The sequence below is a fragment of the Agelaius tricolor genome, unplaced genomic scaffold (genome assembly GCF_023055355.1).
Source record: "Agelaius tricolor isolate 1412-34295 unplaced genomic scaffold, bAgeTri1.0.p SCAF_3, whole genome shotgun sequence".
Lineage (NCBI taxonomy): Eukaryota > Metazoa > Chordata > Aves > Passeriformes > Icteridae > Agelaius > Agelaius tricolor.
In genome coordinates, this window is record NW_027269263.1 from 14,661,569 (window position 1) to 14,686,674 (window position 25,106).

Below are 25,106 nucleotides of genomic sequence, written 5' to 3' on the forward strand. Positions count from 1 at the left end.
CCAAGTCTCTCATTGCTCAGGTTTATAACTTGACTGTCTCTCATAACAGAAATATTCAATTTGCTTGAGAGAAACAATGAAATAACACAGTGATGACCACAGACCTATCAAAGCATGCAGCCAGCTGTCTTAAATACCTGATATGGCTCTAAAACTGCTACCAGAGCCTTTCAATTCACATTGTCAGGTTACCTTTTCTGTGGTGTTTGTATTATTGGTTGTATTCTGGAAACCCTGGACAATGCCAGAAATGCAGAGTGGCCCAGCAAAGCCCAGCAGGTCGGCCAGGTAGCGGAAGGTGCTGCTGAGCAGGATTGGCCGTCCAAAAGCGCTGTACATGGCCAACCAAATGGAGGGACTCCGGTTTGGATGGTCCTCCACCTTTTTCTGGAAACAGAAACAGGTACCCAGTGAAATAAGAGACACCTCCCAGGCTTCATACGGCATCATTCCTGTCTGGATGCCCAAAAGGTTCCTGAAAGGTGGTTTAGACAAGGTGAGGCAGCAAATTTGCTGTAATTATCGACAGATTTCCGACATTCTTCACAGTAAATTCCAATTCTGCCTCCCCTTGGTAACTGTGGTTTCTCACTTCTATATCCCACCACTTTCCTCAACCTGTGAACACAGGAATGCAAGCAAAGATTATCATCCTGGCAGGCAGCCATTGTCCCTTGTCACATGTGTGCTCAGGGAAAAGTCTGACCTTTCAGCCCTTTGCTCACGTGGGTAATCCTGGTTTCACAAGCTGTAAAGGCTTCTGATTGCAGGAAAAATACATGACAATTACAAGAATATAGTTTAATTTAATTAATCTGGATTTTTTTCCATCTCTTATATGCACTCCAGGATGACACACTTCAACCAATCAATGATAACTGTGCTGAAAAAATGAAAGCAGCAGACCAGGATGGGAGGTAAGATTAAGTCAACCAAGGGTCCTTTCTAGCCTTCAGATCTGTTAATTTACACAGTATCACAGCTCTTGGCTAAAACACCACCCAGCAGATGTGGCTTTGTGTAATCAGAAGAGTTCTGATATCCCTGAGGTCCTTTCAGTTTAACAAAGGAAGAGTTTTACTGACCAGAGCCATGCTCTGCAGCATGCTTCCTTGCACTTCAGGCAGCAGCTTTTGACACTTTAAACAAGCATCTGTCATTTCTCAAGTAGCAGAGATGCCTGCAAGCTGCAAGCCAAGCCAAGCTCTCTTGAGCATTCACAGAGACATTTTAAGCACAGCCAAGCAACAACCACCCCCTGACCCAACAAGTTCACCAAAGAAAAAGCAAATGTGCCTGTAAACTGCCTGGCTGCCTCATGTCTTTTTCCCCCCTCTTTTCTTAGTTTTTCCCTTTTATGTCATTTCCACAGTGAGATGGATTATATGCATGGTGCCAAAAATGTGCAGGTGGACCAGGTGGCTGCCAGAGACTGGGCCAGGCTAGTGCCAAGAAGCTTAGGAAGGAGAAATGGAGTCAAATTAGAGCTACCATTTCAGAAAGGGGCAAGAAGGAAATTGCTTCCTCTGAGGAGGGAAAGAGCACAAGGGCCTCGTGTGAGTTGCCCAGACAAAAGTCTCTGAATATGTGGCATAATGGGTTTTGAGCTTGAGTACCCTAAAAGGATTAATCACCATCTTCAAATAAATGATTGATAACTTTAACAGCTTGAGAGCAGCTAAGCTAATTTATTAGGTAAATGGCTTCCGTCTTTTGGGGAAAAATTTGTTATATTGTTCTGGGCATTCAATTAATAGTAAATTTGTTAAATAGCAATGGTTAATCCTTATTTCTCTAACAATTTAATAGCCATTTTCACTATTACTGCAATTCACACATTAGCCATCTCTATATGAAATCTGTTTCCTTTTCATTGGAAAAAAAATGCTATTAAATTATCTAATTTATTGCTAAACACTGTTTTTTCTTCTTTTTAAATCAGAACTTTGTATTAGCTGAAGCATGTAACAGGAAGAAGGGAGAAAGACCTTTTTCTAATAATAATTTCTTTGCCAGAATGGTCCTTGAGTGTTACGGGCTTGCATAGAATGTTGCGGTATTAATTAACCAGTCTGGGATGCTGTTCCCAGCTGTGCCACTTGATTTGGTTTTCCTTGTCTTTGTCAACTTCCTTTCAAATTCCTGTAATTTTCTCTACCTTGGACACTCCACAGTTGGAATAAAGGGCAGTGAGACAGTGCTTTGTGATAAATCAAGTCACCTGTAAGGTTTGCCTCAGTAAATATGGAAATCTGACTGTTCCCATCATTCTGGAACTGGCAGTATAAGCCTGATGCTGAAGGGCAATGCCCTGTCCCTGTGATTGATAGTTAACACAATTTCATTCCTCCTTTTCTTGGCCCTAATAGCTAAGAGCCATAGTGGCACATGAATAGCAGACATAGGAAACCAATGGTCCTTGACTTTAAAAATTGAATTTTCTATTAAGTGCCCAAAAGAAAAGGTTTCTATTGACCATCAGGACAAATTACACAGGATTCAGGCCAGTGGGGTAAACCAAATGTAATATCAATGTGCTAAATCTATTTTTGGATATGTGATATACAATGCACTGATATGCGGTGTGAAACATTTAGCCTGCTTCAATAGAAACTGAAACAAAAGCCAAGCAACAGTTCTGGAGGATCACTTTTTTTTTTTGGGGGGGGGGGGGGGCGGCAAGGGATGTAAATGGAATTATGTGAGAATTGATACTATTATTTCCATTTTCATAGCATGCAGAAGAGACAGCAAGACAATGTCATGTGAGCTATCTCATAGGCATTTCACAATACAGAGTATTCAAGGTCGTGTTCAGCATCTTTCATTAATGTGTGAGAAGAAAGGTTTGGGAAGGACAGGAGTTTTCTCTCTGCAGGGCTATGGAGCAGCTGAGATCTGCAGGCACAGGCTGGGGTAACCCCACTTAATCCAGGGGAGGCTGTGAGGCTCCCCTCACCAGCAGGAGATTAGTGTAAAATACACACTTGGAGCAGAGACAGTGGCATATCACCTCCTCCAGACTGCAGACCACACTCCAGTCTGAAGAATTTTCCTAATTCTGTGGCTGTTTTCTGGCCCACCCAGGCACAAGCCAATGCATTTCTCCACAGGAATGAACTGCAGTGAGTCCCACTGCCTGGCTCCATGGATTTGCTTTAGCCATTTGGTTTACTTTAACTTTATCTACAAAATACCAGTTTACTTCAGGGTTGCAGCCTGTTTTTGAATAGTAGCACAAATGTGCTAAAGGCTGTGGTAATCTCAAGGCTTTAAACAACTACAGAACACAAAATACATGATGTAAGGCAGTATCAGAAATGTAAGCGTGACTGCATATGTAACATTTATGCAAATGTCTATATGTGCATGATATGCACTGAGGGAAGCTACACACTGAAAGTTTGTGCTCATGCACAAGAGAAATGCACATTTACCTTGCCTTTTGGCATCTGAACTGCATTTTTGTGCAGGCACAGACAGTACCTGCAGATGTGAACAAGCTCCAGACAAATGCTGGCACCCAGCTGTCGTGCCTGTCAAGAATGGCACAGACTCAGGCCCTTGGGCCACGTAGGTGCATATCTCTCTTTTGCCTCTTTAAGGCTTTAGGCACCTTAGGAAGCTGGTCTAAGGGATGCACCTCTCCTAAGTTGCTGTGTAAAGCTCAGTTCCAAAACTCAGTAGCTTTCTGCCTAAAGCAGCAGGATATTGATCTCTGGTCTCTGTAATCCTCAACTGCAGAAGGAAAAAGAAGCAACCTATATCTATTAAGGTAAAAACAATTGTACTGATAATTTTTTCATCTCAGAAGGCACAGGAAGGAGCCTGCAGCTCCATTAGCTCCTGGGAGCAAAGAGCTGCCTAAATGCATCCAGAAGTTTCCCTGGAAAATCCTGCCCTACCCAGACAGTTTTCCAAACCATGCTTTCTGTACTGGCTGGGATGGAGTTAATTTCCTTCATTGCAGCCTGTATGGTTCTGTGTTTGGGACTGGTGACTAAATCACTGCTAAGACACCAGTGTTTTGGCTATTCTTGATGTGTGGTTTTGGCTATTTTTCTGTCTGGGAAAAAAAAAAAAAAAGGTAAAAATGAGTGTTTCCAGCTGAAACTATGGACAGAATGTCTTCCAGTTTCAAAAGTAGCTAAGATTTAAACAAATCTTTCACTGTTAAAATCCAGCAAGTGATCAGTCTGTTGTGGTTTTAGTTTCCAGTTGCACTGAGTTTGGCAACTGTCTCCTGCTATAAATTCACTTAAAACCAAACAGTAACTATTGGATTGGAACTTCCTATGCCAATGTTTCACCTTGGAACAAACAGTCCTAAGTTAAAAATTCCTAAAATGAGGATTTGATGAAAGCTGAAGAAATTCAAAGTGACACTTTAGCTTTCTAAGGCCAAACAGTGACATGGACACCTGTTATTACCTTTTGTTCCTCATAGGCTTCTTTGAGACAGACATAATTTGTCAGTGCTCTCATTGCAATTGGCAGCTTCCCAATGGCCTTCAGGTCCACAGGTTTCTTGTGAGCAGAAATAATGAGAGTGTTCATCCACCAATAAGTTGCCTTTGAGAGCAAATTGACAAATGGCTGCAGGAACCTCACCCCCAGATCCTGCAGATCCTCTGGAGGCTTTACTTTCTGAGGGTTCATGAAAAACACATACCTCTGCAAAGGAGAAAACAGACAAACATGGGCTCAGAAATTATCTTATTGATAGTAATTTTTTAGTAAAAACTATGTGTAAGACAACCAGAGTCTCAAATTTGCTTTTAAAGGTAACTGTATGTGGAATTTGTGTGTAAAAAGGAGCATTTCCATTTTGACAGATAACTGGCAAACAATTGAGCAACATTGGACGTGGATACTGTTCTGAACCCTATCAGTACCACCTATCTCAAGCTGAGCAACAGTAAAAATGAATTATTGGGAAATAATTTTATTTTAAATTATCATGGGTAAGAACTTATGCTAACTTAAAGATTCACTACATAAACAGTTCATTAGCACTAACACAGCACATATTTTACAGATTGCATCCACCTAAACCCTCCTCATGTGCACAACTATGCATCTATCTACCCAAATACGTGTGCACTTTGTGTGGATGCACACTTTGTGTAGATGCACACAGGCATGCACACACACCAAGCCCAGGGGACACATCAAGGACATACATATTAAAGAGATTTAAATCACCACTGATATCCACAGAATTAACCAAACCTTTATGGCTAAGCTAAACTTGGGCCTAAACTTGACACAAGCCAGAGTTCCTGGGACTAAGGAGACATCTTCACCCCCATGATGCCACTGATATTCTTCTGGATCCTGAGGAAGAAGGCACATACCCTGACTCGGATGACATTGATCTCCACAGCCATCAGCAGCCCATAGAGGATGACCATGATTCCAGTGATGCAGAAACGCAGCTGAGAAAAAGGCACCCCGTCCTGGCAGTATCTGACAAGCTTGATGGTTTTGGTGACAAAGGCCATTATCCAGTAAAGGAACAGGGCTGTAAAACAGGTGCATGTGCATAATTTAAAAATAAATTAATAAATAAGTGTAACTACAGCATTTTAGCTTCCATAGCTTGATATGGTGCAGGCACAGTGATACTCTCTATCACCAGCCACTGTTTTCTTTCCTGGGCCACAACCCTTCAAACAGATCCACAATGGCAGATCTTCACACAGATACAAAACTCCACTGAAGAGGACTTAATCTGAAGGGGAACTTTGTTCTTAGAGTGAAGGAAAAGGCACACAACTTGACAAAAGTCTTATTGCCTCTTAAAAAAAGCAGGGTGCATCCCAAGTGAGAATATGGAAATGCACTCATTTGGAAAAAGAGTTTATGGAATTTAGTGTTAACCTGCATTCTGGCTGGGATCTGACAGGGCCTTGTTCAGGTGGTTGAGTTACAGGCAATTTGTACAACATACTTCTATGGAACATTATTCTGTCACATCTGGTCTGACCATCTCCTGACAGAGAGAGCAAATGGGATAATCTTGAAATCAGCTGCAAAAGATGTTGAGAAAGAGCAGCATCTGCACAGGAGTTTGTGGTCAGATCATTATTCAAAGTGGCCTTTTGAAACAGCCCTTTTGCATGCAGACAAGTTTTTCCTCAAAATTATCACCCGTGTTAAAAAATACCTAAAAGCTCATGATAGAAATGACACAGGCATGCAAAGTTTTCTCTTTTGGAATAATTTTAAAAGTAGTTTTCAGTGTGTACCTTATGAAAGGTGCAATAACTCCTATGATACTACCAGTGCAATAACTCCTATGATACTACCATATCTGCAAGAGCAGAGAGTTATTCCTCTCTGTTTTAATATTCTCACACATTCCACCATCCTCCTCAACCTACACAAGCTGAGTTTGGCTAAAATACTGGGATTTGTAAGAGGACATAAATATCAGACGTAGACTTACCCAGAAGTAACTTTGGAAAGTTGGATGTTTCAATATTATGGTAATAGACTATGGATACAGTGGCAGCCACAAATCCCATTATAGCTGGTAGAAAGAGATGCAGGTGGCGTGATTTCATTTGTCTGAAAATAAAAACAATATAAATTAGTGAATTTAGTGCCTTTTTTCACAATGGTGTGAAACCATAAGTGTTCTGCTAATCTATTGAAGAGGACAAACATGAATCTCTAGAGACAAAAAGATTTTTGTCCTCATGAGTGCTTAACTTTGACCAATATTTGCTTGCTATTATAGCTTGAGAGAAGAATAAATGCTAACAACGGCTTCACCTTCATCCCATTAAAACCTGGACAGTTCATGAAAGGATTCTATGAACTTTCTGGGGAAAAACCTCCTCATGCCTTATTAGCCAGCCCATCAGACATTAACATTGTTCATTAACAAATGCAATTAGCATGGTTATCATGGTTACCAAACTCTGCCACTTACGTGTCAGAAACAATCCCCTCTGCTATTTCACACACGTGCACGAACAGCAGGGTGAACGTCAGGATCCACCGCAGGTTGTGCCCGGGGAAGTGCAGCCAGGTGTTGTGGTGAATCTGCACTTTGGAGCTCTGGCTTCCCCAGCCTGGGAAACGATAGCAAGGAAAGAGAAAGCAAGTCAGTGACTGATCTGCTTATCCGTTTTCTGGGCACACTTACATGCAATCAATACAAACCCCCTACAGGCTACAGGGCTGTTGTTACTAAAAAGATGACCCAGGACTGTCTCAGTTGCCCCATAATTTAAAAAAACCCTGAAGACAATGAGACAACATTTTTTCCAAATTACAATCAAAGAAAAGTCCTTCCTGGCCAAGAAAAGTGATAAGAAAACAACAACAAAAGAAACCACTCCAAGTGGCACCCTCACACAACAGGGACTGACAGAGCTGAAGTGATGGCATCCTCACGTCTTTCATAGTCACAGAAAGAGCGGGAAAAATTTCCAACTGATATAAAAGTTGCATCCTCAAATGTGGCCTCAAAGAGATGCTTTTACTTGAAACAAGTAACATTTATTATCTGTTTCAGGCCTGGTTGGGAGTCTGAGTGGAGGCTGAACAGTGATTTCTCTCCCTCAGGTGCAGCCCAGGCCTCTCCATTGCTGGCCCCTCAGAGCTCCCAACACAGCTCCAGAACTCAAATTAATCAACAGATTCAACCTCAAGCCTATTTCCCTGTCATCACTTCAGATGTCACCTGCCCTTTCCAGGCAAGATCCTCTTTGAGTCCAGCAACCCAGCAAGAGGTGGGGCACAGAGGATCTGCGGGAGGGGACAAGGCCTGACCACAGGCTGGCCTCTGGTGTGGCGAGCCTCAGCCTCTGCCTCTTCCCGCCCAGGTACGGGGCTGTCCTGACTCAGTGGGCCCAAAAATCCCTCTTACTGTAAAGCAACTCCTGGAATTCCCTGACAGGCTTCCCAAAGCCTGTAGAGAATCCCACCAACAGCACATTTTGGATAAGTAAAGAAACCAAGCAAAAGGAAACAAAACTATCTCAGTTTAAAACCCAGGATGTGCTTTTGCTACACAAGGATGCAGTGCCCAATCATGCTTGGAGGCTCACCAGGTGACTCAGGAACACATAAACTAAAACCTAAGTGTAATCATTCTTGGAAACTGTCAGTATTTCACCATTTCATCCTTGGTTAAGACACAAAATTCTTCAAGAACAAATTATTCTCTCTTCTCCATAGCTATCTCAAGCATTTTCTATAGCTCTCTAAGACTTTCCTAATCTAATGTGGTTTTCTTTGACCTTGCTCCTGTCTTTGTCTCTATCAAGATGCTTTTTATTTTTTCTTTGCCCACACATCTGCACAAACACAGCTTATCACCAAATTTCTGGTTTAGGGTCAGTCTATACCATGGACTCCAGTTGGCTTTTAATGCTCCATTCAACAACTATTTGTCCTGATAATTAGCATACAAAATAGAAAACAAAGAATTACATACTTACATAAATAGCATAAAATTTAAAATGCTATTACTTTTCCTAATGTTGTTACAAAATAGAGGGAATTTTCAGCGGCTGCAATACTATTTCAAAATTAATTGGCTAATGCCTCTAAAAAATTGAAGCAGCACCTAATGTTAGAGTAGTCTAAAATATTATCTTTGCCCTCAGACCTTGCATTGTACTTTCATCAAACACTACTGCACAAAGCCCTGTGCTTCAAGGAGGACCTGCATCTCACCTCAAAGGAAGAGCCAGCACTGAGGTAAAAAATCCAGCACTGTTGGAGAGAGATTCCATAACCCTGGGGTTTCTTTCTAGTCTTTATAATTTGTTAGAATTTGTTTCTTATTCTCTTGTTTAATTATTTAATTAGTTTTAGTCACTGGATCATGTCACAGTTAGGTAAAGACTGTCTTAGCCCACAGGTTCCTGTAGCATTTTATTCAACCGCTTTGGAGTCTTTTTGCATGATGAAAGCCCTTAAAATCTCATGTCCAATTGCAATCCCAAATTCAAATCTTCCTTGTGGAAGAAATGCATTACCATGCATCAACACATGCAACACCAGGAAAGTAACATGGAAGAACTGACATGGCATTTCTCATGCAGTTGTCAGGAGAATATTTATTTTCACTAATACTTTTGATGGTTATTCAAGTCTCGTAATCTCCTATGATCAGTAAGAATGCCACTGTTTGACCTCTCTGGAAAAGTATTAAATTGTATTTATTTCACCACTGCAAATTAACTGGGATAAAAGGACAACTGTAGAAGAAACTATCATTAGAGTACTAGCTGAAATGGGTTTTTTTACAAGACTGTGTGAGTTGAGCCCCTCCACTATCCTACATTCCTCAAGATGAATTTATCATTTCTTATTTTTTATTTCTGTTGGGGAAAAAAAAATCTCTATTGCTCTACTTTTGTTTACAAATGTTAGCAAAGAAGCAATTGTTCTATATTAAATATTTTCTACACCCGTCCTAGCATTAGATCCAATGTGAACATTTTGGATATTCTCTGTAATTCATGTAACTTCAAGAAAATTCAGACACACTGCCTTTAAGTCTTCTAATATCTAATAATAACAAAGGTTGCAAGTTGCCAATTTCAAATCTGAAGAAAACTTCTGCAGAGAGAAGTTTCACAGCAAATTTGGATCTGATATTTCTGGTTCTCATACATCTCTTCATACTGATTAGTTCAGATTTATATCTAAAATTCCCACATTTCAGCAGGTTGGCCTCACATCCTCTGGGTGAAGCCATTCTTCCTCTTCTTTTTTCAGAATTCATAAATACAAAGCATCCAATGGTTCCACCGAGCCCATGCAAACATGACTGAGTATAAACACATGCTCGAGTGTTTGTGGGAAGGCAGAGCTCCATGGAATAACTCACCAATGAACAAAATTGGGAAGGTGATAAACAGCAGGAAGACATGAGGGACCAAGTTGAGGGCATCCACAAAGCAGACATTCCTGAGGACCCCAGCACTGATGTTGTAGGCTGAGGCATTGTCGTTACCACAAAACGCGAGTCTCATCTCTTCTGGAGGGTCTGGCTACTACAGAAATGAGAGAAATGTTGACTATCAAGAGTGCCAGCATTCCCTTTGGCTAAAGACAAAATAAATATAATTAAGAGAAAGGGAAGGAGCACACTGAGCAATCCATAGAGAATAACACAATTGTATTTTGAAAATTATTTTGGGCAATGTTAAATACAAGTACATTAGAAGGCTGTGTTTATATGACATTAGTATTGTTTATATTTTCATAATATTGTTTATATTTAGCTGCATTCATTATTTAAGTGCTATTTTTAATTACATTGTGCGATAACTTCTAGTGCTCACTATAGGCACAAACACTATGCTTCAATAGCTCTGTGAGAATATAAAGAAAGAAAGTAGAAGATTTGAAAAATAAGTATTTCCATTTCTCATAAGAAAACCCAAATGGACATAAGTTGACCTGTGTGTTGCTGTTTCTTTGGTGAGCCAAGACTGTCTGTGCAATATCTCCAACAATTTGTTGCACTGCATTCCCAATGCAAGCTCTGAACCTTTGGTATTTGTGATCTGGCAGCTTTGCACTCACTAATATTTTGTATTTCTTCGTTGTCACATAGAGCAATGGCCGCACATGGGAGACATTACAGAAAAATGACGAACTCTTAACCAAAGTAGGTGGTACTGAAGATTGCCTAGGCAGTAAATCAGCATTTATGTTTGATCCTGAAAACTCTTAAACATGTGCTTAGACTCATCCCAGCAGTCTCTGACTTCCATGACTTCTAGTGAGATTATCTTTGTACACCATGATAAACTCCTGTGTTCGTACTTGCAGAGTGTGGGCCATAGAGTGACCCGGAGTTATGGCCAGGTTCTGGCTTAAATCAACCTGTGCATCATTTATTTTTTCAGTCTTCTTTACCAGAAGATGAAACAAACTGCAAACAAAGTCTTTCCTTGCTTATTTCTTTGCCTGAGACTTACACAGAGCAACATAGTACTGTAGAGTAAGTTGTGGAAACTCATTTATCCACACTCTTTCTCAAATTTTACGTGCTAAAATAGAAGGAATGTATTTAATTCAGCAAAGCATCTGTCTGCAAGAACGTTGGTATTAATAGGTTTTGCAGAATCAGAACAAGATAGGGATGCAGAAAATGTATAAATGCAGTTTAAAAACAAACCAAAAAAAAGGCAGTTGAATGGGAAGAAAAAAATCTCCTTCTTTCCTCATATGGCTATTAGTTTTGTAATTTGTTTAAACAAGGTAATCATAATAAGGTAAGCATAAACTACACAGGTAGTCCCTTAGAGACAGAACAAATATGCAGATCTTCACAAAAATATAGAATTCAAATAAGAATTTTGAACCTCTGCTAAACCCCCTGTTAGCTTTTAAGTTCTTTTTGGATCTGAAAATCACAACCCATATCAAAACACATCAGAGAAGAGGAGTTTCTTTGAAAGGAGTGTGATAAATGCACTCCCTTTCCCAAATACATCTGTAGTTTATGGCTGAGATTTACCAGAAGTTAAGCATAACTAGCATTCAGGTACTCACTGTGAGGAAAAGCTGAGGGTCAACTGACTCAAACTTCAGTAACCACCATCTGCTAACAGTCCATGTGCTGTAACACAATTTGATGGAGATTTTGGCCCATTCTCTATAATAAATAGAGTTATATGACCACTATCATTCTATAATTTTATTTTTATACCAAAATACATTAATAAATGCATAAGGCTAGTAAAAAAAAAAAAAACAAACATTCTGTTAATGTGGGATCTGTCTGAATATATCAAGGGGTTATTAGCAAAACAAATAAGGAACTTTTTAAAAAATCTACACAGAGGTTGTTTGGGTTTAATTTGTGAAAGCTTGACATGTCTTCTTTAAGGGAAACATAATGATAATAGTAATCTCTTGAAAATCAGAAGTGTTGTTTCCTCATTTTTATCGAAGGTCAGAAGTCCAAGGGAGTTCTGCTGGGAATTTTCCTCCCTTTCCCACAAGGATGCCTCTCTTCTGAGGCAGCATAAGATGCTGTTGTGGTCTAGTGGTTGGAGTGGTACTGAAAGGCAGGAGAATCCTGGGTTCAGATGACCACTGAATCATTTACTCCCAGTGTAGCTTTTGGCTTCTAGTCAAAAATCAATCTGGGAGAAAGGATGAAAACCACATCCAAGGGAAGCTAAGGGAACTGTTGGTTTTTTCCCATTTTTCTGGAAGGGAAATAGAATAGAGGTGGCAAATGTTCAAGTGAAGGACTATTAACTGCAGAAAGACTGTTTTCTCTTAACTGGAGACCACCATCAGTTTGCAGAGGTTTCCTATCACACTTCAAACAACAGTTGCTAAAAGCCCTCATGTAAGATGCATCTTTGAAGAATCACATCTGAATCTTCACAAGAATCTGTGCTGGGCCTAGTCCTGTGATGGAGTATCACAAACAGTATAGTATGGAGTATCCAGTAACATTCTTAAAACCAATTTTCTTTTGCACATTGCCAGGACTGAGAAAAGAACCTGGTCCTATTAATTAATACTGATATCTAGAGACAGTGCCCATCATACTGGTGATCTTTTTCAAGAGAAGGTAAGGGCAGTCTATTCACAATACTTCTGTTCATTTAAAAAAAAAAAAGAGAAGTAGAATTTAATTGCCTTCTCTTAAAAAAAAAAGAGAAAATCAAGTCTAGGTCGGTTAGTTTGCAAAAATTCCCAGAAAATAAAAAAGATTGCATGGCAAATAAAACGAGATAGGGCAATTGACACAAAATTCCCAAGATTTTTTATCAGAAAACCTCATAATGAATCAGTTTATCCAGTGACCATATTCATTAAACTTCCACAGGCTTAAAATCTATGAAAATGTTCTGATCAGTGTGGTGATGTTGTGCTGCCCCAACGTAGCTTTGGCCTCATAAAATGCCAAATCATAAAATGTACAACTTCCCTGTTGAGCAGCACTCAGCTCAGGATACACATCCAGTACAGTTTGGCACTGATAGGGAATAGAGGAAATAAGAACTGTGGAAGCATTAATATTCCAGTGAGCCTTCCTTCCTTCCTTCCCTCCTTTCTTCCACCCATTTTTCCATTTCCATTGTGCTGGGAACGAACTGTGGCTGGAAGTGGAGGACTCATATTCTGTATCTGTTGGCATGTCCCAAATTTCATAACACCTGCTGCTGGCAGTTCTCTGGATCTTCAAGAATAGTGTATGAAAACATCCTGCACTACCTTGGAGCTCTGAGAAATAATGACATCTCCAGTGTGCCTTGTGGAGAGACAGGAACCATTCCATCCTTCCCTTCCCATCCATTTCTGGTTCAGAAGGCAGATCCCACACACCCTCCACAGTTCTGTCACTCAAACCACTGGACCTTGCTCTGTTTTTTGGAAAACTTAGATACAGAGGAGACTCTGGAGGTGGAGACATGCACAGAACTATCACCCCCTGGAATAAATCATGTAATGTAGCTCCTGCCTCTAGGCTCAAGTTTCCTAGATAAGGGAAATATACTGGATGAAGTTTTGCTGATATCAAAGGGAGGATGCTTTGCATTTACAGTCAATGCCCTTTGGTTTGAAGCTGAAATTAGCCATTGCTTTCTGCAGCATCAGGGCATGCCTCCAGAAGCTCATTTCCATTAGCCTCAAAGTTTAAAAAGCTGTGTTCTTCTCCAAAGAAGGACAGAAAGAAAGCCCCTAAGGCAGAAGAACAAATCCTTGATTTCTCTAGACAGTACAGGGTATTTTTCAACAATGCTTTTGCAGTTCCACTAAAAATAACAGGAATTGGACCATGACAAGTTTTCAGATGCAATCTCTCATCCAAGAAAACAGTGCAGCCTTCAGTCTTTTACAAATAAAAATTTGATAATATAATGGCAAAATTTCTTGTGCCCACGCTCAGATCCCATGATTGGAAAGTACAGTGTAGCTACAGAATGACACATTTTTAGGGCTGCAAACAAATTAAGCTTCAGACTAATTAAAGAGTAAAACTTGCACTTTTAAACAGCATTTCTTTCAGTATTGCAATTTAAAGAGATTCTAAGAATTTTGAAGAGTTTTAAAAGGCCTCAGCTACACTGACTTTTAATGAGTCCTAGTTTTGAAAGCTTTTACTCCTAAAACTGAGCCTGGAAATTTAGACAGTTTGAACTTGTTTGCAGTTACCCAGTGAAAGAGTGAAAAGGCACCATTCCCCTCTTTCTGTACAACCATAAGATTTCATGAAATGAAATGAAAATGTGAAAATTAAGAACAATAAATTAAAAACAAAAAAAAACAAACCACAAAATAAAGCCAAAACATGAAGAATTGAAGAATTGCAGTTGTGCTTACTGTTGTAACTCACTTAAAACTGTAGCAGGAAAGGAAGATGGAACACTTCTATGACTGACCACTGATCAAATGTGGTTCCCTCAATAAAAATTAAACTAATTAAACTATTCTTTCTTTGGCTTTTACTCTACTAGTAAGAAAATGCTGGGCTTCAGTCAGAACTACATCTGTAGAGAGGGAAAAAGGTATCTTGCCCATGTGAGGAAGTGCTGTTTGTTTCTCTCCACACTGAGCTTTATGCAAGTACATAACTAAATACACTGAATACTTATTCTGTATTTTCCACCGAAAAAAATGACAGAATGTTAATCACACAGAACAGCAAAACTTTTAATGCTGAAGGTCTTTGAATTAGACCTAAGCAAATCAGAATACAGAGCTCACTCAAGTTTTCCCACCCTGTGGTCAAAGGTTCTCCTTCCCAAAGATGAGGAGGCAGACTTTTTAGGCCACAGTAAGTATGTGGGGAGAGGTCAAAGAGGTAAAACTGGGCTGCAGAGCCACAGGAGGAGAAATTTGAAGAGATTTCTGTTATAACAGGGATGGAAGAGATTAAAGCCTTTAATGCTCCAACTCAATGCATTCCAGAGCAGCAGCTGCCCTCCTACACCTGCCAGGACCCTTCCTTGGGAACACTGGAAACAGCACTGCCTGGAAGGGTACACAGGTGAATTAAGCAGCAAAGCCAGATGGGTTTATCACCCTCTGCAGTCTGACTGCCTTGCTGTGGGCTCACAGTCCAGCAGAGAGCCACACAAGCATAGTTCAGTCTCACAATTAACAGTCCTAATCAATGTGGTGCTGTTCCCAAGATAAGAAGCCCTGTTCACATAAAGCTCAACATCAGAGCTGAACTGCTGCAGTTGTCCTACTTCAATTCCCAAGCTGACTCATGCAGGACTGTCTCAAGGACATAAACACTGGAGAAATGTCCACCAGCCTCTTAGCACAACTTTATCTGTGGGGCCCAAAGGAAGGGAGAGGCGCTGGAAAACAAAGGCCTCTCCTTCTCATATGCATTGACCTTTTCTCTAAGCTCATGCTCAGGTGGGAGCCTTTGGAGCTGAAAGCTTCTCTACAGGAAGATGGCTTTGACTGGCCAACAGAAATGTCTGAACAAAATGGGAGCAGTCTAACTGCCACATTGAAAACAGCAATTGTGTAACCTAAAAGTGAATACTCTGGAGAAAACAGATGAAGGGTTAGAAAGTTATTTTGAAATTTGTTGGTCATCTGCAGGTATGAACCACTACTTCTCATCAGGTAGTAGCAGCCATTCAGAATAACTGTTGAGGGGCTCATAAACTAATTTAAAAAGACAATGTTATTCATAGTCATTGCAAAAAATGGGTTTCCTAGAGAAAGTTTCACTTGCTGTTGAATACAGTAGGCCAACAAGTTATGCTGGGGCAACTGCAGCAACATGGGTACATCACAATTTGCTTCACTGCTAATTACAGCAGGAATGTCACACTTTATAATAGTATTGCCATGCATGCTAGGTTTAATCTATCATTTCAGACACGGAAATGTAGTAATGGGACAAAGATCATCTGATAACAAGCATGTGCCATCTGAGGACACCAGCTACATTCAGCAACCCAGCAGGAGTACCAAGTGCCAGGTAATTTTTTTTTTAACACTTGTAGGCTGGAAGGCCTTTGTCTTTCTAAGTTACTGTCAAATTATTCACTTTAACTTCTGTCTTTATGAACTCTACAACTCATCAGAGATTCTCAGAGGTGGTTTTTCCTTCTCCCTTTGAGAATGGCCTGTGCACAATAGTCAGTATGAGCTAAAAGCCATCAGCCAAACTTCACAGAGGAGGGGAATGGAAAGAACAATTAGGAGGATGGGCCCATGTTGGTACCAGTGGAAGGTAAATTTCAGGTCTCCTTTACATCATTTGGGTATCTGATTCCCTGTTGGTTTACTTTAATGAGAATGTGAACTATCTAAACAGCAGTTCACCCTTCGATGAAATAGCTAAAAAACCCCTCATGTCCTTTAAGCATTTAAATTTTTATGCTAGGGTCCCCATTACTGGCAAGTTAAGACTTCCTGGTTTTAGGCTAAGGTGGATAGACACAGTCATAAGAGAATAAACAGAAAACAGAACAAAAGTGATTCATGAACAAATATTCACTGTGAAGAGGAAAGAAGTTTTGGGAAGAAAGAAAATAGGTCAAAGTTGTAAACATGGAAATGACAAAACACTGAACCTAAACACTCACAAATCTCATTTTAACAAACATTAATGGTGATTCTCAGGGCACTAAGCCAGTTCATGAGATATATTTTCCATAAGCAATTCTGAAGAAGACAATGGGAAAATTGTAGATAATCTAAATTTCCATTAAAATTATGAGAACATCCTCACCAAGTACAAAACTATAAGAATCCTAATTAAAGACATTTTAACTACCTTAAGGGTCTTTTAAAGTGGACTTAAAAATCTTCATATTCAAGAGTTTGATCTTACCTGAATTATCACTCTGATCGTCATGCTCTGCAAGGTACTTATAACTACAAAAAAAAGAGTATAAGTACACTCCTCAGGTGGAGCTTGTTTGGGGGAATAAGAATATTTTGAAAACATTTATTGCAGTAGTTCTGTTGTCCATACTTTAAAAAAATATATATAAATTGATAGTTGCACTTCCTAATTAAAATATATCTGTTTACAGAGCATACTTGTGTCTCAGTTCAGATCAAATTTCATTTTGGTCTTAGATATAATGTGCATTATATGCCCATATATACATATAAACATGTATGTATATACATATGTGTATGCATATAGGTGCAGGGTGAAGAAAATACTCAGAGTTTTACAAAAGTACTTAGTTCTTATCTTCTGGATAAATCACAAAAGTAAAATTTGTCTTTCCTTCTGGAATTTCCCATAGTAAATTTTAACTAAGGACAAATTATTAATTTATAGCTTTGAATGGAAGGCCTAACTCTGAGGTTTTTCACAGATTTTAGGTTAGTGCTCTGAATCTTTTTCCTTTCTAGGTCGAAACCTTCTAGTTTGCTCTTACCTTCCTAAAAGCACTCTAACCCAACCCATGTGATCTACAGTCTTGCAAAGAGTGCTGCAGAGCTAACGGCAGAAAGCACTGTCCTTTAAAATCTATTTTATCAAAAACTACCCAATACAAAATACAATTTTCTTTTTATTCCTTATTTAAGCTGTGACCACCTATGCTCCACAGACCCCTCTTCCTTGCTAAGCGCTGTCCCAGTTCCCCTGGGCCTCAGGATGATGAATTACCTCTGGTGCTTGTCAGCATTCGCAGCGCTAACTGCCGTGTGCCTGATCCAAACGGTGCTGAAGTCAATGCAAAGAATCTCATTGACTTCGGGAGCCTTCTGGATCAGGCTCCAAACACAGGGAAAATCACAACGGCAGTGGTGCTAAACAGGCTATTGGCACTGCAAAGCATTTCACACAAACATCTGCAGTGGTCTCACACATCTAAATACATCGCTTTTTTTTTCTTTCTTTCTTTTTTGGAAAGCCTCTCCACACAATGCAATCCCCAACACCAGCGTGCTATGCTGCCTGCTGTAAAACCTTCGACTTCACATTGCCAAGACAGGACAGTTTAAAAAAAGAAACATAACCCTGTGAACAGCAGCAAAGAAAACATCAGCAGCAGGGGACGGTAAAGAGAGAACGCCTGCGAATGAAAAAGGAAAAAGAGATTGGAGTTGTAATCCCAGGAAAGAACGAGGAGCAGCCCTGTCCCACAGATATAAAGGGAAGGAGGAGGAGGAGGTGGTGGTTAGTGGGAGATAATGGGGGGAGGGTCATCGCATGCCCCGTTTGGTTGCTGAATGTTAGATCAAACTCTGCAGCTTACCTTTGTAAACACAACCCCAAAATACCAACCCAAAGTGTCACTCGGTTGTGCTATGTGATCAATATCATCCCGATGGCAGGATTTTCCTCCACTTAGTGAAGCCGCTCCAAGCCCTGGAGTGGATTATTTTTAGGCTGGTGATGGGAAGATCAGCTGCTGCCTCCTATCGAGTTTCCAAAGTGCACAAACTCTTCTTGCCTTTCTCATACGCTGAAGGGGGCAGGAAACTGGGAAGAGACAGGCAAGCAAAAAGCACCAATTTTTCGCCTCCTGAAGCTACAGTCCCCTGGGATTTCTTCTGCTTGCTTTTATTTTCATTTTTCCCTCTCTGGAGCAGTAAGATTCCAAGAAGCTGCATTGCAGCACATGGACTATTGGCAGATGGCTATTCTGAAGTAATTGATTTAGACAAGGTAGTCTAACTTTTGGCAGGCTTGCAGAGATTCAGCTTTTGATTTCTATGTAATTAATCTTGGATAATTTGAATGTGACAACATAATTTTGCATGTCTTCCACTGTATTAAGCAGAAAAGTCTACTCAGATATTTTACTTTACTCACTTACCTAAGTCCCTCCAGCTATTCTGCTTAAAATACTGACCAGATCTCGCTTTTTGATCCACAGGTCTGCTTCTTGTGAAATGCCTTTTTATATAATTGAAATAAAATTCCAAACTAATTTGATGCTCATACCAGGAATACAGTTTTCAACACAATAGCCCTTATTTACATGGGATAACTTTTTTAGTTGCAAGATCCATTATATATGTTTACTTAGACGTGAAGAAATCCCAAGAGAGCCCACATGTGGTCCATTGGTTTGTTTGCTCATTTTCTCACAGCACCATCAAACAAAGATGAACCAAGATTCGGATTTTTCCATCGTGACAGTTTCACTTGAGCCTTACAATTTGAGGCCATATATTGCAAAGATCTGGGACTTGTGGTGCAGCACCAGACATGTGGCAATGCAGGGTGGTTTTGAGTACACTGTTGGAATCACAGAATAGCCTGAGCTGGAAGGGGGACACAAGGATCACCCAGACCAATTCCTGTTCAGTCATTCAGTACTGAAGCTGGAGGCCCTTGGGACAGAATTCTGCGTAGACCTCACAGAATCCAGGGATTGCATCTAGATCATTAGAGAGCAAATGGTTTCCAAGGGATTGAGGTCAAAGATGTTTCCATGTTTCCATGAATGGGGTTACAGAGAATGTTAAGCTGAGAATGGACTTGGATGGCTGAGGCCAAACACTGCAGGATTTATCAAAACCTTGGTAAACCCAGGCTGCTCCTTTTTCTTTGATGTTTCAAACTTGACTGTTGTAGGGATAAGAAATCAGAAACCTCAGAGCTAATTAGTACCTTTTGTTAGCTCCCATTGATTTGAAATACCAACACAGCTTTACATTTCAACAGACCTCAATAGTCCTCCAAGGCATTTTAAAATCTTTGACTTGTGTTTAGTTTTTTTTTTCCTTTTATTTCTTCCCTTTTCATGTATGAAATGCTTTAGAAAAAAGATTATGGGTTGGAAGTCTCTGAGTTCTGCTATATATCCATGTTTGTTAAAGAAGATTTTTTAAAAAATAAAAAATTTTTAACGCATCGAATCATCTGAAATAGTACTGTCATGTAATATTTTTGAAAAAACATTTAATTTCTGACAGAAGTGAGTAACATTTATGGTCACAATTTTCTTCACCAAAACATGAATATTTAGTTCACTGTTATTCAGTTCTGTCTTTTCTACAAAATTGTTTAAACAGAAAGGAAAAAAATAAGGCAAAATGAACATGGAATCAGCCAGCATGTTTCATTTTGCTGTTTCTAAATGGGGCACTTTCATTTCTCTACATGACAAGCTGAAGTGTTTTGAAATGCATCTAAAAAGGATTACGAAAAATGAAAAGCTCTGAAATGTCAGAACAGTCGGCTCTGATCTGGCATTTTGTATGAGGGCTTTTCGATTTGTCAGGGGGAAGGAGAAGGGACAGAGAGGGAAAAAATGGTAATTACAGGAATTCAAAATGTTTCAGGGAATGTTTGGACGTTTAAATGAATGGAAACAACCACAGGCCGAACCTCAGGTACCCCCACATCCAGCACGTCACCGGCTTTCCCAGGCAGCCTCCAGAAGACGAGATCTGGTACCGACATCTCCCCAAGCCGAGGCTGATTCAGCTGCAGAGGTGCCCGCGGTGCGGGACCGAACCGGGCAGGGCACCGCCAGCACCGGGACTGCCGCACTGGCAGCAGATGCGGTGGCGGAGGGAGGCATCGCGGGGAGGGATGCGGGGAGGGATGCGGGGAAGGATGCAAGGAGGGATGCAGGGAAGGATGCAGGGAGGAATGCGAGGAAGGATGCGCCACCCCTCGGGCTCCCGCGGCCGCCGCTGCCGCGGCACTCACCGGCGGCAGAGTTCCTCCGCAGGCGGGTGGCCCCGCGGCCCCAGAGAGAGGGGAGTGCCTGACCATGGCGGATGGGCAGCTTAAAGGCAGAAGCTGCTTCACCTGATGGCTTCGGGGAGGGAGAGGCAGGATGCAAAATATTCTAAGCGGATCTTAACAAAATCGCTGAGTTTTGGCTCCTTCGTTCTGTGAAATCCACGGCCCGGCCGGCACTGATTTCCACACCCTGGTGGGCTTCCATCAGCTTGACCAGCTGAACCCAAAAGAACCAAAATGGTGGAGGAATAACATGTGTGGGAAAAGGTTTTCATAAATTAGGACTCACCAATGTGAGGGAAATGACCCAATAGGAGCTGCAGTGTGGATTTCTTTGCCACAGGTCCTGGCTGAGCACTCTCCACCTGAACTGTCTTGGTTTATTTAACTCACTAACCAGAAAAGGAAGGTGGCTGCACTCTGGACCCTGCTCACACAACAAGCTGTTCTGGTTTCAGCTGTTCTGGTTTCAGCTGCCAGCAGCTCTCTCTGCCGTTTCCCATATTGTGGGCCAATCCATAAGAACCTTTCTACAGCATTTATGGCAATCATAGCACTGGACCCTAAAGAGTTTCCACTTATTAGCCAAACTCAGGGAGATGCCTGCAGGCTCCTTGTCTTTTCCATTTCTTAGGTGAAGAGCTGAGGTCACCATCATTTCATCCACTAAAGTAGCTTTTTTGGAGAAAACCTCTCATTGTGCTGAACTGGATAAATTCCTTGACTGATTTTAAACCAACTTACATAATTTATACCAGGGCTTTATGCTAATAAAAAATTCAGAGTCAATTATATAAGTTATAGACTATCAAGTCTTTATTTTGCTTCTAAATTTGTCACAGTGACAGAATCCCCACAGTGCTGTGTCAGAACTCGTGCCACCATATAAAAAGATCAGACTGACACAGCTTTCCAGATTAACTTTATTTACACTTACAACCCTACTTAAAAAAAGAGCTTGCTGTTTTCTTATTTTTTCTTTTAATTACACATTGATCATTTTATCTAAAGAAAAATTAATGGATCTAACAAGACAATTGTAATGAAGTAGCAAAGACTTAACTTTTTATTTAAATTTTTTTAATGTCATAGAAAATTCAGCCTGTTCTTTGGATAAATTCTCTGTCTGTTTAAAATATTTATTGTTATTAAGGGGGAGGAGGGAAGGAGTAGAAGCTTAGTATTATTTGAAATATTTTCCACAGCTTTTTTTAAAAGTTATCATGCCTGGTTTCTATGGGGAAAAGTGTTGTGGAAAATATATACAGCAAAATTTCAACAGAGCAATCTAAGTAGTGAACAACTCTATATGGAGAAGGATGAGAAAATCCCAGACCTCAGAGTTCATCTCTATAAAAGGTGTAGAAAGCCACAGGCCTTGAACAGGGATTTACAAAGCTTCTGACCTTTGAGGGATAACGGCGCCGTGGTGGAGTCAGAGGCACCAAATACGATGCTACCATTTGCCTGGGTATCTTTTGATCTTGGCAAAAGTTAGGCCCTGCACACAACACAAATTTTCAGATCTCCAGGTTTACCTGTTCTGTTTGACAAAAGCTGTTTTATTAAAACAACAAACAAAACAACCTCAGAACAAACCACCAACACAGGCAACCAAACACATGTGGTTTGCACTTCACTATTTTTTTCCTTCAAAAACCCACAAAGTCTGAGAGGTATTCCTTTCATATTGAAGGGCTTTTCAAGGCTGTCAAGGATAATGCAAGATCTCTACATCCTCTGAGAATAGAGGAGTTGCATCATAAATATCATAAAGTAAACCTTATGTACTACAATTTAGATTCTACCAAACGCATAGACCCACTTGTACTATAAATTACAATGATATTGTAGATTTTACATGTATGTCTGTGTGTGAGGAACTGAAGAAAAGGGGATTCTTTTTGTTTTAAATAATCACAGAATCATTAAGGTTGGAAAAGACCTCCAGGGAAATCAGGTCCAACCTGTGACCAATCTCTACCTTGTTACCCAGCTCAGAGCACTGAGTGCCAGGAACATCCAGACATTCCTTGGACACCTCCAGGGATGGCGACTCCCTCCTCTGTGCTATATTGAATTTGAGTCTTCTAGGCTGACACTGGACAATTCAGACCATTCTTTTGCATTGCCCAGAAAATCTTCATTATTTCTAACCCAGCCAACCCATCAGTCAGATTTTAAACCTTCTGCAACCAAATCAGAACTAATGTGGGATCAGGTTCATTTTCTCCCATTAAACTCAACAAGGCACTGACATTGTTCAGTCCCATTTACAAATGTTGGCTTTTAGACACGTAGTAGTCAGAAATAATTTTAGGTGTTTAATTTCAGAGTGAATGCCTGAAAGGGGCATTAGATACTAAACAGAGAACTTGCCTCATGGAGGATTAAATGGCAGATGCTTGACTGCTTATGTGTCTGCCTGCTACTAGACTCCCTATATAGCATTCAGAGAGAAAAATACATTTTCAGATGATTATTCTTTTCATTCTAAACCAGATATAGAAGACAGTGGGAGCTAATTCCACCCTGGATATGACTATCTCATCCCCTGGAGAATGACAGTGTCTATATGGTTAAAGTTTTGAAAACTTTACCTGTATCTTTCTCTTACTTTCTTCTTTTGAGGTATGGAAATAAAATTTCAGCCTGATATATTTTTGCATGTGTATTTTAAAAGGGCAATAACCATGACAAGTGTCTGGTAGAGGCCATCCCCACCATTTTTACTACACCTGGTAGAACCCACACAGAATGTCTCCCACATGCCTTTCCATCTCTCATTGTAATTCCAGAAGTTTTCCTACTTGAGGCCTGCCACATTCTACGCTGGGAAAAACGTATAGCATAAGGAAAAACAAATCATCAAAGCTATTAGAAATCTCTTTGATAGGAAAAGATTAAATTCATTTGCCTATACTAACCCTGAAATCTGACATGTGTTGCATACAAAATATAGTTTGCTTTTTTTTTCTGTTATTTGTTCCATATAGAATACATTCTTTAAAAATCCACTACCTTAAGAGGATGTATTTTAATCCTTAAAAGATTCCTATCTTTTTTTTCCAGGAAAGATATGTAGTGCAGTGCCTTGCTTTCAGAGAAACATTCAACCATAAAGGGTCCCACATCTGTGTTTTATCTAAATCCTCATCCTCTAGTCTCTGAAGCTGCATATCTGTAAGCTGGAAACTTCTTAACATATCTCTGTTCAGACTTCTGGGAACAGAAAAGAACTTCTGTTCAGATTCATTTCCATAAAAAGAACAAACCCCAAATACATTTAAAATCATTGTGATCACACTTTATGTTGTATTTCAGTTAAAGATTGATCATCCAGGTAATTCAACTGCTGCAGATTAAGTTCAGGATTAAGTTGAGGATTTAATACACTCTGCCCTGTCCTTTGTATTATTTGCTATCCCTGTATTTAGCACAAAATACTGATGTCCTGGATCTCAGATTTTTTCTCATTTTCTTCTACCTGATGCCATCTGCTACCCTTGCTGGAGATCAGGGAATGGTAATGTAAATCTAAAGTCCATTTTATAGTGCACAGAACTTTATTAAATGTCACTTTACATGGATTAAAATTGGGAATAAAAATTAATCAAAATATCAAAATTAAAATTACTCATTTACAGTAGGACGTGCCAATGGCCCAGCAGTGGAAGACAGTGTCTTAGCAGAAAACAAATTTGAAAAAAAATTAAAACTTCCTAAATTATCCAGCAATCAGCATACTGCAGAAACTTTATGTCACAACAGGAATGTTGCAGCCAAAACACTTTCTGAAGCTCCTGGGTAAGGTTATCTAAGGTACTTGTGTAATACTTCATCACAGGCCTGTGACACCAGTCTGACAGCGTGGTCAAAGGGTTCATATAGGTAAAGAAAAAATGGGATAAATACTTACAACACTATTGGTTCAGGTCCAAGACAATGACAATACCATATGGTAGAGAAATTATAGAACATTACACTGCCTTTGTGGTGAAAACAGCAGTTCCTGGGGAACAGTAGCAGCAAAACACCTCCCTGAAGTGCGCAGTGATTCCAGGCAGACTCTTGGCAGACAGCCTAAGATTTACTAATGTGACTTTAGGGACATTTACATCAAATTTGCTGTAATAAAGCAAAAGGTCTGAGAAATGTAAAAGGGAATTAAACAGACTTTCATCATTGTTCACTCTCTTTTACATCTTGTCCCTGTAGCAGTGAAAAGTAGCACCATCTCATTTCAAGTGGCCCAATGGGTTCTTCTGTGTCTTTGCATAAGAAATGCTGGCACACTGAGGCAATCTGGCCACCATCAAAATAATATGACCAAAACTACCCTAGCCAAATCTTCACTTTGTGAATTGGTATGTAAATGGACTGCACTCAGGTCTTCTGCTGAACTGATTCTTCCCTGCTCCCAGTTATCTCAGGAAGACCCTGCTGGTCTATGTGCAATGCTGTG

The 25,106-nt window shown here is 40.1% G+C and overlaps 1 protein-coding gene across 2 annotated transcripts in view; it reads right to left on the minus strand.

The window, feature by feature from the left end:
• Window positions 1–20,537, minus strand: part of ABCC9 (ATP binding cassette subfamily C member 9) — a 71,183-nt gene extending 50,646 nt beyond the window's left edge. The window contains exons 1-10 of one of the 2 annotated variants that reach the window (XM_071422601.1): window positions 20,279–20,537; window positions 18,195–18,421; window positions 16,808–16,851; window positions 11,533–11,599; window positions 9,857–10,022; window positions 6,941–7,082; window positions 6,452–6,573; window positions 5,358–5,524; window positions 4,432–4,674; window positions 193–387 (exon numbers count right to left, since the gene is read on the minus strand). In XM_071422601.1, the coding sequence (XP_071278702.1) occupies window positions 193–387; window positions 4,432–4,674; window positions 5,358–5,524; window positions 6,452–6,573; window positions 6,941–7,082; window positions 9,857–10,001 (1,014 nt within the window). In that variant the 5' untranslated portion in view covers window positions 10,002–10,022; window positions 11,533–11,599; window positions 16,808–16,851; window positions 18,195–18,421; window positions 20,279–20,537. The remainder of the gene's footprint in view (window positions 1–192; window positions 388–4,431; window positions 4,675–5,357; window positions 5,525–6,451; window positions 6,574–6,940; window positions 7,083–9,856; window positions 10,023–11,532; window positions 11,600–16,807; window positions 16,852–18,194; window positions 18,422–20,278) is intronic. The other variant, XM_071422599.1, reaches the window with a different exon arrangement.
• Window positions 20,538–25,106: the final 4,569 nt, after the last annotated feature.